This window comes from Dermacentor silvarum, chromosome 1 (assembly GCF_013339745.2).
Source record: "Dermacentor silvarum isolate Dsil-2018 chromosome 1, BIME_Dsil_1.4, whole genome shotgun sequence".
NCBI classification, from domain to species: Eukaryota; Metazoa; Arthropoda; class Arachnida; order Ixodida; family Ixodidae; genus Dermacentor; species Dermacentor silvarum.
In genome coordinates this window covers 215796129-215810355 of record NC_051154.1, presented here as the reverse complement: position 1 = coordinate 215810355, position 14227 = coordinate 215796129, and the positions used below count along the sequence as shown (strand labels likewise).

General features: G+C 46.4%; 1 protein-coding gene across 1 annotated transcript in view; it reads left to right on the top strand.

The window, feature by feature from the left end:
* Positions 1-14227, top strand: part of LOC119436975 (nose resistant to fluoxetine protein 6) — an 89859-nt gene that overhangs the window by 72804 nt on the left and 2828 nt on the right. Inside the window, exons 11-13 of the mRNA XM_049660048.1 lie at positions 3849-3969; positions 8086-8272; positions 13481-13623. Of these exons, the coding sequence (XP_049516005.1) occupies positions 3849-3969; positions 8086-8272; positions 13481-13623 (451 nt within the window). The remainder of the gene's footprint in view (positions 1-3848; positions 3970-8085; positions 8273-13480; positions 13624-14227) is intronic.

The following is a 14227-nucleotide window of genomic DNA, read 5'->3' as shown; positions in this document are numbered from 1 at the left end:
TGGGGCAATATAAGTGGTTTTATATTGAAATGTGAAGGCCCTAGCACCTTTTTTATTATTTTATTAATGATTTGCTATTGCCCCGACGCGCGGAGGTCTGGTAGAAATGTTTGAGTTTCCTCGTAGCAGAATTAGGTTTTCTCGTACATTCAAATTACAATCCGACAGTGAATCCAACCCCGAATCCGACGCCGAATGGTAAAGTCATACTTTACCATTTTTCTGACGGATTTCACTGAGAGAAATTCAATTCTTGTTCACCAAAACCTTGCACCACGTGGAGGGCCTGCGCGGTCGATGTGGTTGGATGATTTTCTCCGCCACCCGCGATCACACGCCGGTTGCCGACGCCGGATTTTCTGCGACACTGGGCCCTAAACGCTATCGCGTTAAAAAGGAAAAGATTATACCGGGTGTTTTTTAGACTGCGCATAATTAAACAAAAATTGCCTGTGGCAGATGGCACAATTTTAATAATTGAATTAGTTTGCTCGTGGAAGCGTACATAACTTGCACAATAAGTAAAAATGGATAATTGACTAATTAACAAAAATCACAAATGAGTTCGTAACTAATACTTTATGCCACACATTGGAATGAAAAAATTGTAGCCGGTGAGTTCGCAAGACATATTTACTTGGAACGAGTTCTGAGGATGGAGAATTTCGATATATGTGCCGTAAGACTTGAGCTAAAATTCACTGGTGAACTCGCTTTTCAAAACGCCGTTCTATTAATTCAAGCACAAAAGTAACTGGAATGTCAAAGCAATTCATCGAACACTTTGAGAATGAAAGTATCTCGGAACTGTTGTCATCGTGAGAAATGGTTCCATGTGGATATGGCTTGCGAGCTCACTGGCGTAAATTAAAGATGTTGCTTAAAATAATTAGTTAAAGACCTCATTAGTGAAAATTTGTTACAGAATTACGCTTTCCGATTTCTGGTGCATGTTAAGCAGCCCAAGGAGAAGAATTGTACTGTGAAACAAGATATTGTACATTATTATTTCTTGTAGATTACTTATTGTACATCATCAGATTTTTAAACATATTGTACAGTAAAGGAAACATTCGGCATTTACTCCCGACGACCGCTAACTGTCTTTATATTTTAGAGTTCCAAAGTTTGCGAGGGTACGGAAGGAATTGTGACTTGTTTAGCGACCCGATTTTTGTTACATCCTTAAGCGGCATTTCTTAGTATTTATTTATTCCAAATCAATTTTGTGCGTATTGAAAGCTGCGTTTTGCATTTCCGTTGGCAAATTTTGTACATAATTTGGTCAGTGACAAGTTCAGCGCAAGAAAAAAAAAAGAACACAGGAAGCCCATAATCGCAATGACATGCTGCGTGTAGGGGTAATGTGTTACGCAACAGGTCAGGTCTGCATAAAGTAGCAGGCTCAGATTCTTACCAAATAGGTTAAGGTGAGTAAATACGTCAGAACAGTGGGATATATCTAAAACAAAACATCGTTGCACGGAAGCCAGGTCACAGCAAGATGGAGACTTCCAAGTGTTCAACAGGGTTTGAAGAAGGGACGTCTTAGCCCGGGGCCAACGTTTGGACAAGGAGACTTGTCTCCGTTGAAGCGAAAAGAGGTACGCTTGTCGAAACGAATTGTTTCCGGGCATTGGCTTCCGCTGTTCACCCCCACTATTGATCATCACGGCGAAGAGATATACATGCGAAAACATGATAATGCTGATTACGTTAATTGCGGCGCATCTGTGATGTAAGGAACCGCATGTATAAAATATATTCGCTTCGTAAAAAGTTGCATCTCATCTTACTGTCCTTGCAACTCGGAACGCTGCGACAAATTTTGCGCAAGTGCAGTTTTCTGAAGTATCTGCTTTGTGGACAATTTGTTTAAAAATAAATTATGGAGTTTAACATTTCAAAGTAATTCACGGGCTATGAGAGACGCAGTAGTGGATGAATGCGGATTAATTTCGACCATCCAGACGTATTTAACAGGCAGCCAAAATAGGATGCACACGTGTTTCTTTTTTTATTTACTTTTGTTGGCTTTTTTGTTTTTTTGCATTACGTGACCGCTGGTATTCGGCCGCCGAGGTCGGGAATCGAACCTCTGACCTGGTGCTCTGCAATCGCGGAGGGTTCGCATTCAATTACAATTTTTTACTAACTTGTGCTTATGGAGATGTTGGTGGCTTTAGACGTATAGCCGCCAACTCCTCTTTTCTGATGTGTAAACTAGAGCACTGCACGGGCCGATTTTTTCAGCCCGAGCCCGGCCCGGGCCCGTTTTTACGTTGGGCGGCCCGCCCGAGCCCGATAAAAACTTTTATGGCGAGACCCGGGCCCGGCCCGGGCCCGGAAATAATCTACGTTACCCACCCGGCCCGGCCCGCCACCGCTTTACCTTAGGCCCGAGCCCGGCCCGAGCCCGGCTCGAAATTGGCCCGAACCCGGCCCGAGACGGAAAAATACATGTTTTTCAGAGTTGAGACGCCCGAGAATAACTCGCTGCACGTTACATGCACACCACCAGAAAGCCCGAGCCCGGCCGGGGCCCGCGTCAAAAAACCCGAGCCCGGCCCGGGCCCGGGTCAAAAAGCACACGCCGTGCCCGAGCCCGGCCCGAGCCCGTGAAAAAACTGCTCTACCCGGCCCGGCCCGGCCCACGGGCCGGGCCGGGTCCGGGCTTTCGGGCAAGCCCGAGCCCGTGCAGTGCTCTAGTGTAAACTATGCGTAAAGGCGACGCATAGTTCGAGAACAAGGCCCATATTACAGGCAGATCGCTCTCGTACATGGAAACAGGTTACAAATGCATAGACAGTTTGCATAGACAGTTTATTTCGCACAGACAGTTTATTTTGCATTCAGTTCTTACAAAGACAAAATGCCAGGACTGGAGCAAAAAGCTGCTTTCCAGCAGCTTGACAAGGGCTCCGGTCCTGATTGTATTTGGCAGTGACAATTGGCAGTGACGATTGGCAGTGAAGATTGGCAGTGAAGATTGGCAGTGAAGGTACGCGTTAGATTGTCTCTGCGGACCCATTTCTATACAAATAGACATTTCATATTTCACATGAAACAAATATCCGAATTGATATGTCGATATAACACGTCCGTGTAAGGATTGTACAGTCAAACCCATTTATATGGAACTTGCTCCAAGGCGTCCACTAGTTCGATTACCGCGTAATTTCATAAAAAAATTTCCTGAAATATTCGCACAAAAAACACTGATTTTAGTTTTTTTGTCTATAATTGAAAGGAACTTATTTTACAATGAAAGGCGTTGATGGAGCTGTTAGGTGGAAGTTCCGACGTTATGAAAGAGTTGGTTCATTGACCGACACACCCGGACCTGTGCGCATCACGCCGATTAATGGCTATGCAGTGTTTTTTTTTTTTTCTTCTTTTTTCGATTTTTTCCCTTTTTTTTTAGAGGGGCTGTTGACATGTCACGTCATAGTGCGCTGCCGTGGCGCTGAAAATCTGCGTATGGCACACACTATAGCAGAAAAACCAGCACTTTTATTTTCTTTGTGGCGGGCGTGATAGGGTCTCGCTCACGCGGGAAAGCCAACTAACGGAGCTGTTTGGCGTCGTTCGGAGTTCGATTTATGGGATGTCAATGCGATTTTCGTTTAATATAATGGTACGTTTTGTCTATGTATTCTCGCAGCAGCTTTACGGTGTTCAGAAAATTTTCTGTATGAGGCAATTCGGTTTAACCAGGTTCGACATAATCGGGCTGGACATCATATTCTTGGCCGCAAAACTAACATTCCGACATTTGACACGCAACATTCTGCTATTCACGAGCTTTACTGATTTTCTTTTTTTTTAACTTCTTGGTAACATTTCAGTAAATCGACGGAAACGGGTGAAATGGTATATTCGTTGCCATTCGTTCACTTCGGATCTTTTGTGATCGGGATCTTCTGTGGTTTATGCACGTTGCACAGTGATCGGTGGCATCCCAGCAAGGTAAGTTATGCTTTCCAATCTTTGGTTTACTGCTGTTGAGTCAATCAAGTGCGATAAAATAGAACAGAAAAAAGAAAACAGTCCTCTTCTTTATTGTTTATTCTGCATCTTCTCTCTCTTTTTATGTCTCTTCTATCTGTCATCTCTTCTTCTGTCTCCTCTTTCTGTCGTGTTATTTTTTCGCACTGCTTGCCCGAAAAATGGAATACCAACTTTCCCAGCACATCATCCTTCTGTGGTTTACTAGTCGGATCGGGTTCGTAGCGACATAATTATGTGTGTCGTTCATTCGCTTGCTACATATCTGTGGCATGAGCTGTGTTTTATGCATGTGTTTTAAGCTTTTGCTCAGACACAGCATGAGCTGTGTCTGAGAAAAAGCCAGTAGGCCTTTCCTTTTTAATATATTTTTTTCTGTGCAACAGAAATGGAGTAGCCAATATTTTCTCTCTCTCTCTCTCTCTCCACAGCAACAGATTTAAAGAGAACGAACTAAAAGAAGGCATTAAACATTGATTACAAAGCTGATATAGTCTCTTCAGAAACACGATTATTCCGAGCATGCAGTGAATACGTCATCTTAAAAACGAACAAACAAGCAAACAAAAATCTGGTGAAATTTTGGAGTCTAATGGCGTTCTCACTCTCAAGTCCCAAGCGAAAGGGTTGTCTAAGGCACCTATAATACTTAATTCTGTGCATACTTTCACGTAAAGGAAGCGTTGGAGGGGCGTCTTGAACTACCAATGAGCGGGTGAATTAGGGATGGCCAGATGTTCGTCAGTCACTGCTTTATATACCACTTATGGCTTCATCCACTTTGTGTAAAAACCTTCGCGCACGACGCTCGCTCCAGTTTTAGCACGCACGCGCTTTCCGACAACCATGGGCCGCACTCTATTGCACAGCCTAATTTTCTAAAAAAAAATTGAACTGTGGCGATAGCAGCTACGAGAGCAGCAAGCATGGCGGTTAGGCCAGCATGAGAATGGTGCTTTGTCCATGGATTTGCCTAAACTTCCAAGCGCTCAGTTTAGAAAAGTGAGCGCTTGGAAATTGAGACACTAATGCGTAGCAAATAATGTCGCAAGAACGTGTGAAGCCACGAGCATGAAGATCAGACCAATCCGTGTAGTATACTAACCATGGGAACATGATGTCCGAACGATCTAAGCGCCAGACTTCCCTCTGGTAATGCTGCAGAACGCCTCTTTAGACGCTGTCCATGCATAAATAAAGCAGAAGGCATCTCTCATAGACAGTGACCGTATAGCAGACGACATCAATGCACAGATCTCTCTGCGTTGCGCTCCAAAGGCCGACAGCCTCGCTCTCAGGCTGCGCCTTCTTGACGGACGCGGCCGGAACGAGACGCCGAGACACGAAGGAGCGTCACAAAGGACGCGGGGGACGACGTGCGGGAGACATGGCGACAACAGACGCGTTGTGTCGCTGCCTTCCTCAGCTCGAATGACATTAAGCAGGCAGCCGACGAGCGGAGGGAGGGTGGTTCTCGTCAAGACAGGAACACCCACTGGTTGCTTCGCGTCGCGTCGCTTACGTTTTTGCTCGATCGACAGGGACGAGTCACATCAACGCTGGTTGAACCGGAAGATGCATCCCGCGTTTGATTACAGTCGTTGTCTGTTCAGTGGGGACTCGCCACTTTGGCGGCTAGATCACGTTTATACTGCGTCACTTCTCCGATAGAGCCGACTGATGACGCCGTAGACGCTGTGCAGGCAGAGAAATTAGCGCAGTGTACGGTTACCGCTCACGGCTTGATCGCACGCAACGCAGTGCCTCATGGTTAACGACCTTATATATTAATTTCGTCGGAAGTAGTGATCGCCTGGCGCGAGGAGTACGCCGTTTTAGGCGCGATGATTGCTACGCGACGGACGTATTTTGGATTCACATTTTGTTGATAACCAGAATTGGCTTCCTTGTAACATTCCTCGTTTAACGTGGACCACCTTGCGCATATATGAAATGCTATAGAGGAGAAATAAAGAAAATACAAAATTGTTTATAGACATCCATTTCTATCGTGGCGTATTAATCCTCATCGTCGAGTACTCATGTCAAGAGGAACCCTATCATTCTAACGAAATTGACTTGGTTCCGTTGGTAAGAATAAGCACCTCTGCTGCTTGAACATGCAACCATATGAATGAGATGCCGCAATGTGCGTGATGGCTTTAGACATTGTTTAGCCCAGCTCAAGTTCACTATGATTGCGTGAGGGAGTTGTAAAAAAAAAAAAAACATTATTTTCATGAATACAATTCGCTTCTCGTGGTTGTCTTTTTGAGCAGCATACGTCACTTTATAGTTTCGATAAGTCCCCTGCCACTAGAACAAAACGAAAAGTGGAGAGGAAAAGAGTCTTGGTGGCATGGGAGCTGTTTACTTGGTTCGATGTAGACAATGTCTTATTTTGCTTTCCAGTCGGCTAAGAAGAGCGATCGGAAGTGCTTTGATAATGCTCTCTCTAGATATCACGACAGCCTTGGCGGTGGCGGCGAGATTGGTGCTAACCCTGGCGAGAGCCCTTTTCGAGCACTTCCAATTAGTCTTGCTTGTAGCTTCACTGCTACGACGAACCTCTATTGTCAATATACAGGGAATACTAAGATATGGCAGACAAAAGGCAAACACGCTCAGCTTTCACCAGCAGTAGCGGCATCGTCGTGAAAATTGGAGTTCCTTCCTCTGCAACATTTGGTGTTTGTGAGAGAGGATGTAAACCCTTTTAGTGTCATCATATATGTTCCAATCCGGTATTTAAATATGCTAGTCTGTCAACGTCGTCACCCGATGTCCTTGTAGAGGCCTTCCGGGCGAACGACTGGACTGACCGGCGGGAAGCATTTTCGGCGTATGCTTTAAGAAGCATTTTCGACGTATGCGAAATGCTCAATGAATTATGGACCCCTGGGCCTAGATTTCCCGAGGAACCTTTCGCATAACTGAACAAGTAACTCAGCGCAATATAAAAGACAGAAACAAGAAAGGGACAAACAAGGACAAGCGCACAAGGTCCCTTTCTTGTTTCTGTCTTTTATATTGCGCTGAGTTACTTGTTCAGTTATGCAGAACCAACTAGCCCAACAATTAACTATTCTAGAACCTTTCGCAAAGCGTGAATTTCGCCATTACGTTCTTTAATACTTTTGTATCATTTCAATCGCAAGCCGTGCAAGCGCCAGTCGTACAAAAGCGTTGGCGTAAACTTTGTAAACTTAACAAGAGGAATGTTAAGCTGCTTTAGTAAATCACGCTTTTACAAATGCAAAGTGGTCACTCTTAACATGATAGGAGACTTGATAACCCAGAAAATATGGAAAAACGTAAGGCGGTTTCCAACGCCTCTGTGAAGTTATCGTACCAGCTGGCTGTGGTTACGGCGTCTTCTTGCTTCGAGTAAATTGTTAATCACTAAAGAACTACGTTGAATTTGAAAAGAAATGAAGAATATAAGCGTAGCAAGTTTTGAAAGTGTTTTTTTTTTTCTTTTTTTTTTCTTGAAAATGGCCCAAGTACGTGACTATACTTCGAAATTTGTTACTTCACACTGGCGTCGCGGTGCTAAGCTCAAGAAAAGGAAGCTGTTCCACCTTATCCAAAATTCTCAACCCTTTTCCGCCTAATGAATGAAAATCGAATACTTCGGTGGTTCGAAATGATTCAGTATTGCTGTTTAGCTTCCATTTAATCCCACAAAGCCAACCAAACGTATCAGTTTTGCTACGCCGTTTCATACCTAAAAAATTCTCGTTTATTCACGGGAAACTTAACGCAAAGCCCATAGTAACGCTTTTGTTACATTGGAGCAAGTGTTTCGTTATGGATAGCTCAGCAAACCAATTACTAAATTATTAATTACTATACTAATTAAGCTTTAACTCAGACAGCATTGTATTGATTTCTTCTTGTACAAGCTACTTTCCATGGCCGGAAATAACAGTGAACAAGTTCTAACTTTTCTTTACGTGGAATGGTGTTTGGCCTTCGCGTGGTTAAGAAAGAAAGCTAGTTGAACGTGCGCCTTCTGCGTTTGGTGCGGGCGGCTTCTTGCGTGGGCCTCTCGCCAAGTTGTGCGCCATCCTGCAGTGTTCCCGGTGCCTGCTGTGGGCACTGTCACTGTGCTGCACTACCGTGGTGGTGTTCGCCTCGTGGCCCTGGAACAACCTGAAGCTGCCGTCAAGGGGCGTGGCGGCGCTGTACGCGGCCCTGCACAAGAACGCCTGGGCACTATCCCTCGGGTGGATCACCTATGCATGCGCCACGGGACAAGCAGGCAAGGAAACGCTAGTACGTAGTCGTGAAGCGATGCGCGCGCGTAGTCAGATAGGATTTGTTGGCAAAGACGACTATCGTGGTGCTTTTGACGCAATAACGTTAAAGGCCCCGTGTCGCGGAAAATCCGGCGTTGGCGTCCCGTGAGCGAAAATTGCCGTATATATTTAGGTATTCGTATACGCCACGCCTTGCTATATGACATGTGGTACATGCCGGTTATATTGTCACACCGTTCTATTACTAAAGTTGATCATACATTGTCTTACATTCTTGACAAAGGTATTCCTCGGAATTTCGATAATGACAGCCTACAAACAAGTGTCATGAAACAAAACACCGACAGCGCATGCCTTTTATGTTAAATCTTCTCAGAGTGAAATATTAAAAGTGCGAAACAATAACAGAAACCTGAAAATGATGTAATTTTTTTTTTTTTTGGTGCCGCTGTGCACTATCTCCTGGATCGGCCCACACAAGAGGCCGCGTTTCTACCTGAAAGTTCGCCTTCGTGCATAGCGTTCGCCGCCAGCGTTTCCCGGTAAACATTACGATTACATGAGCTGCAGTTGCCGGGAACTGTGAGAAGCTGCCGGGGATCTTTGAATGCTATCGTGTTCCACTTTTAAAGGCAAAGCTTAAGCGTCCTCCAAATTTTGCAAGCGTTAGTGCAAACAGCTTTCCGAGTGAATTATGTTTGGATTATTCTACGTGACGCCAATTACAGGGCTCGTAGAACTGCTTTCACGTATGTACAGTTTTCCACAGGACCTTGGCGCCCATTGCTGTTGATTGTACTGTTCCAACCCTTTGGGCCATTCCTGTAATGAGGGTGACTCACTAAAGACCATTTATTGTTAATGTGTCACTGATTTGTAGCCCACAGAAAAAGTATTTTGGAGGAAACCGTTCCAAAGCTTGGCCCAAAATGTACTGTTCCGGTGGTCCTCTCCTTTGGTGCTTCCTCTCCGTGTTTAAACCAAAGTAACGTTGGCGATACTCAATTTCCTGTGCTAAACATAAAGAATTCCACGTCCCTTTTCTTTGTCTTAGTTTTCTTTGCAGTATTATTTATCGTGTTGTTGTTGTTACCCAACTCTCTTCTCCCATAGCAATATTACGCTTTTGTGTCTGATTCGGTCATCCTGTGAGATTTCTTTTAGATTGTCTTTGTGAATTTTTGTTATTCGCTATAATAGCCCTTGACGCAAAAGAGCATACAACTCACGCAAAATTAACAAAAGAGTGTTTATGATCGATCTCGGTGCTATAGAGCTGTGCTACTCATTAATTCATGCTTGCAATTTGCATGGCTGTCAGATGACATCTCGCATGGCTGTAGTAAAGAGGGCGATGACAATATTAATAATGATCAATGCATAGAAGCCATATTTCAAAATAATGATGATGATTGTGGCCGCATTGAAGCTAGATGTTAGAAACTAAATGCTGTATCCTGTTGTTTTGATTTTGTTGTCTTTACCTTTCCTCCCACTAAAAATTTAAATATACTGGAATTTCAATATTTTTCAGCCAGAATAGCATGAACTATCATTTCTACGCGCTTGTCGCTCCATGACGTTTAGTAAATCAAAATCGTGCAATAAGCTGGAGAGACTAATAGACCAAGTGGCTTTTGCAGACGAAAGCGAAGTGGAGAAAGACGACGGGGAAGATGCCTCGAAATTCTCCCAAAAGTGGACTAAATTCGCTATCTGTGGACAACAAGTTCCCAGCAACGGCTGCGAGTCATGGGCGAAGACTACTACCGCGTCCTCGAGGTCGGCCGCGACGTCTCGCAGGAAGAAATACGACGCGCCTACCGGCGGCTGGCACTCAAACTGCACCCGGACAAGAATCCTCAAGGAAAGGAGGCAGCCGAGGTGCGCTTCAAGGCGGTCTCGGAGGCGTACGAGGTACTCTCGGACCGAACGAAGCGGCGCCAGTACGACCAGTTCGGCATCAGCGCCTTCAACGCTCAGCCGCAGACCGACTCACCCACCAGTCACTTGAGCGGTGGCGCGTACGCGTTCACTTCCCGCGAACCGGAAGAGGTATTTAGGGAGTTCTTTGGCACGGCCAGCGGTCCATTCCAGGATCTTTTTGGCCGGCCAGATCTACCTGGTGCGGCCAAGCAGGCGCGCGGTACCACCATACTGACCGGCGGCCTGCCTTTCTGGCCGCAGAGTTTCAGCGCCGCCGAGCACTCGGGATTTCTGTACAACGCAGACGATGTGTTCTTCGCCACGCACGTGCCGGGCGGCATGAGTGTGGCGCCGGGCTTCACGGGCATGCCGACGCAGGAAATGTCCTCCGCTTGGTACGAGGGCGGCAAACGCATCGAGACGCGTACCACCATCGATGAAAGCGTGAAGACGGTGCTGCGCTTCGAGGATGGCGTACCGGTGTCGCGCGCTGTGAACGGTCTCGTGCAGGCAGTCATCGAGAACAACGAGGTCATTCAAAGTGGTTCGTTTGCTAAACGAAGGTCTAGCGACAGCACAGCCGCGCCGCCAGGCCCCGGCGGTGCTCACATGATCGGCAAGCGTGCCTCGCAGACCAAGATCCCACGCCCGGTGCCACTCGCCGGAGCCTGGTAGTCTGCGTCAGGGTGATACCAAACCCAAGTCCGCTTCTGGTCGCGTCCCGAGCAAAGCAGGGAAAAGCCGCACTCGTTCCAAGCCTGGAGGTGGGCCCAAGGACGCCACCAAGAGCTCCAAGCCTGCCAAGAAGGATTCCGCCGATGGTATGGTTGGCCCGTCGGCCTCCGCCGCGCCGCCGAAAGGAAAGCTGCCCAAATAGCCACCACACTGTCCCCGTAAGAGTTTGAGGCGTATACTAAGAAATAACGCCGTTGGTGTTCTCACGGACATGTGAGATCGAAGGTCCATACTATGCGCCTTTGTTCAGTTGCGAGGTGTTTAGTGTAGCGCCGCCGTGAAGCTGTGGATACATTTACTTCTGTTTGAAAACGCGTTCGTTGCCTGTGTGTATGTTAATTAGGTATTGTTTCAAGGTGCATAAGTTTGGAACACGCCCAATAATAGAATCAAAGCTCAAATAAACGGAATCAACCTCCGGTTCGTCTTGAACGTGAATGCTTTCTCATAATACTAAACGCTTTTATTTGTGTCACTACGCCCAAGTCCCATATTTCCTACGCCTATACTATTCGCTCTTCGAACTGGTAAATCCTTCACACTTAAGGATTCTGCATGTCGTAATGATCATTCTGTGCAGTGGTATGTGGCTGACGCGTGGAAAGTGCATTATTTTTGATCACGCGCGTGGCGACAGCCCATGTTGAAATCGCAGTCTTATTAAAGAGTCTATTTGTTTTGTGTTTTCGTATTTACCTACTCGATATCATTTCCGGCCAAGGGGTTCATGCTCGAAGAACTACGTACCGAAAACGTCGCGTACAGTTGTGCCTACCGACGTTGCCTGGCTCCTCATCCTGATGGTTTGGCATTTGGCATAGCTTTGCGGATCCTGACACTCCCGTCGTTGAGGGCTGGCAAAACTTTTGCCGTGTAGTAAAATGTAGCAGCTGTTGTCTTTTAAGCATCCGATAGATCAACATGTGTTTTCGGCGTTTGGTCTTCTTGCACGCATGATTCGTGGTTGCAGCAGGGTCGCTTAAGCAGGATCCACACGACACTCTGACTGAAGGTCCGATTGATCATGTGACGGCAGTATCGCGTGTCTGCAGGCACCCATTTACACGACTGGATCGACAGTACGGGGCGCCGCGCGCTTGACAGCGAAGCTTAAATTAAGGGTGTGCGGCTGCGCGCTCGGTATCAAATATGCAAAAAGATGCAGCAAGCCAGCCTGCATCGAAGCCCTGAATTTGTTTTGAAGTGTCAATATCAAGTGTATTATACAGGGTGTCCCAAGTAACTTGTGCCAAAATTTAGTATAATGTGCGAGTGCCACGTAGCTGGACAGAACTATATGGCAATGTTGTTCGCCGTAGTTCGGAGCAAGTTAAACAGTTTTTTTTCTATTTCGCCTAATTACACAAGTAGTTCTTAATTACCTAACAAGTATTATATTGAGAGCAAAATATCAAATGATAAAACTAGACCATTCTGATAAACTCCTGATCCAGGTTTCTGTTGTTCAATACGTGCTACATAAGTTTTTTTTTTCAATCCTGAAAAAAGCCCGAAAAACACAAAAAAGTGCCGCGCGACAAGACGCGCGGTTGTTCTCGCGGGCTTTAGTGGACTTTTTCTCATGCTTGAAAAAAACATTTTCTGTTGCTGTATTGAGCAACAGAAAGCTGGATCGGCAATTTTTCAGGATGGTCTTCAATTTTATCATTGACAGTTTTGCTGTGAGTATAATACTTGAAAAGTTAGTTAATTAAGAACTACTTGTGTAATTAGGCGAATTACAAAACCTAGTTCGACTTGCTCCAAGCGACGGCACACATTACCTCGGTTCTGTCCAGTTATACGTGACACTCGCATATATTTGAATTTTGGCACAAGTTACGTGGAACAGCGTGCATAATAAAGGTTACCTTGCGTATACATAACTCCAATAGACTTCTTTGCGCGTTTATCTTAGCCAGTAATCCACATTTCTTTTCTCACGTCTCGTTTAACCAGTTCCATGCAAATGACAAAACGGCTAGGAGGGACCCCCATCGACGGGCATTCTACGTGTATCGCGTCTGGGTTTTTTGGCTAAGGTAAATTTTAGTTCGAGTGCCATACCAAACACCTCCGTTCGTGTTCTTGCGCGGGCAGCATTCCGTCAGCGCCTTAGGCGTCCACCGGCCTGCCGGGGATCGTGCCTGCTACTGATCAATCGGGGATCTCACTCCATCGTCGCCGGCAGTCCCGGTGGACTGCGAGGATGGCGATGGGACCTTTGCCCTGTACCTGCAGGACAAACTAGTGGCTTGGTCCGTCGTGTGCATCCAGTGTTAGGATGAGATGAGCGCAACCGCGCACGGCGTGCAAGAAAAGAACGCCTCAGACCACGGACATCAGGAGCCACTGGAAACGTTCGTATAGCAGTTAGTTGGGAACTATCATACGCAAAAAGAGGGCGATGCTTTGTGATGGCAATGATGACGGATAATGCCCTGGCGAGAAAAGTGCTAGCTTTTGTGCAACGCACGCAAGCGATTAATCGGAGCTTGCAGATGACGCTGGCAAACGGGAACAGCCCTCAACGGCCTCCTATTGCGCAGGCCCGGTGAACACGTTCTTGTCGTGGCGAGGATTCGTGGTGCCCAGCCGACTGACTTACTCTGTCTACCTCATCCACTACCTCGTCTACTTGGCGCGCGTGGGCGTCATCACCGTGCCCATGCAGCTCCACGAGTTCCTTCAGGTACGGTGTCAAACCTACATGACCCTGGCTGCTAAAATACCATATTATTTATATTGTTTTGCTATTATTATCGTCCCGTCATGGCTGTCTAGAGTACCGGAGCAGTGCACTTTTGTGTGCGTTGGCGCATTCTACCGGAGAAAAAGGGAAAGAGAACAGCTTTTTTTTACTGCAAAATCAGCTTCCGGGCCCGCTGAGAGAAGGGAGGTCTAGTCGTCAGCCAGGCCTAGAACTTTAAAGCGTTCGAGCAGTGCCCTCATGGTGTCTTCGAGAGGATTCCACCATTCATTCCTCCAGGGTCGCAGGCCTATACATGTATCATGATATTTGACTGAGATCCCGCGCATGACAGCGGGGCCACCCACGCAGAACGAGTGGTTTGTCCGGGAAGTCACCGCACGCCGCGCAAGGAAGAAACCCGTCGTTACACTGTATGTAATGTTGAATTCAGGGTGTTGGCAGAGAGTGTGTTTGTGCACGCCTCAATAGGATCACCTCGAGTCTCGTTATGGAGTTAACTAGGATAAACTCTGGTTGGCACTTGGGATGCATCTCGTCTAACCTTGTGCGCCGGTCAGAACACGCGAGAGCAAGTTGTTTATAG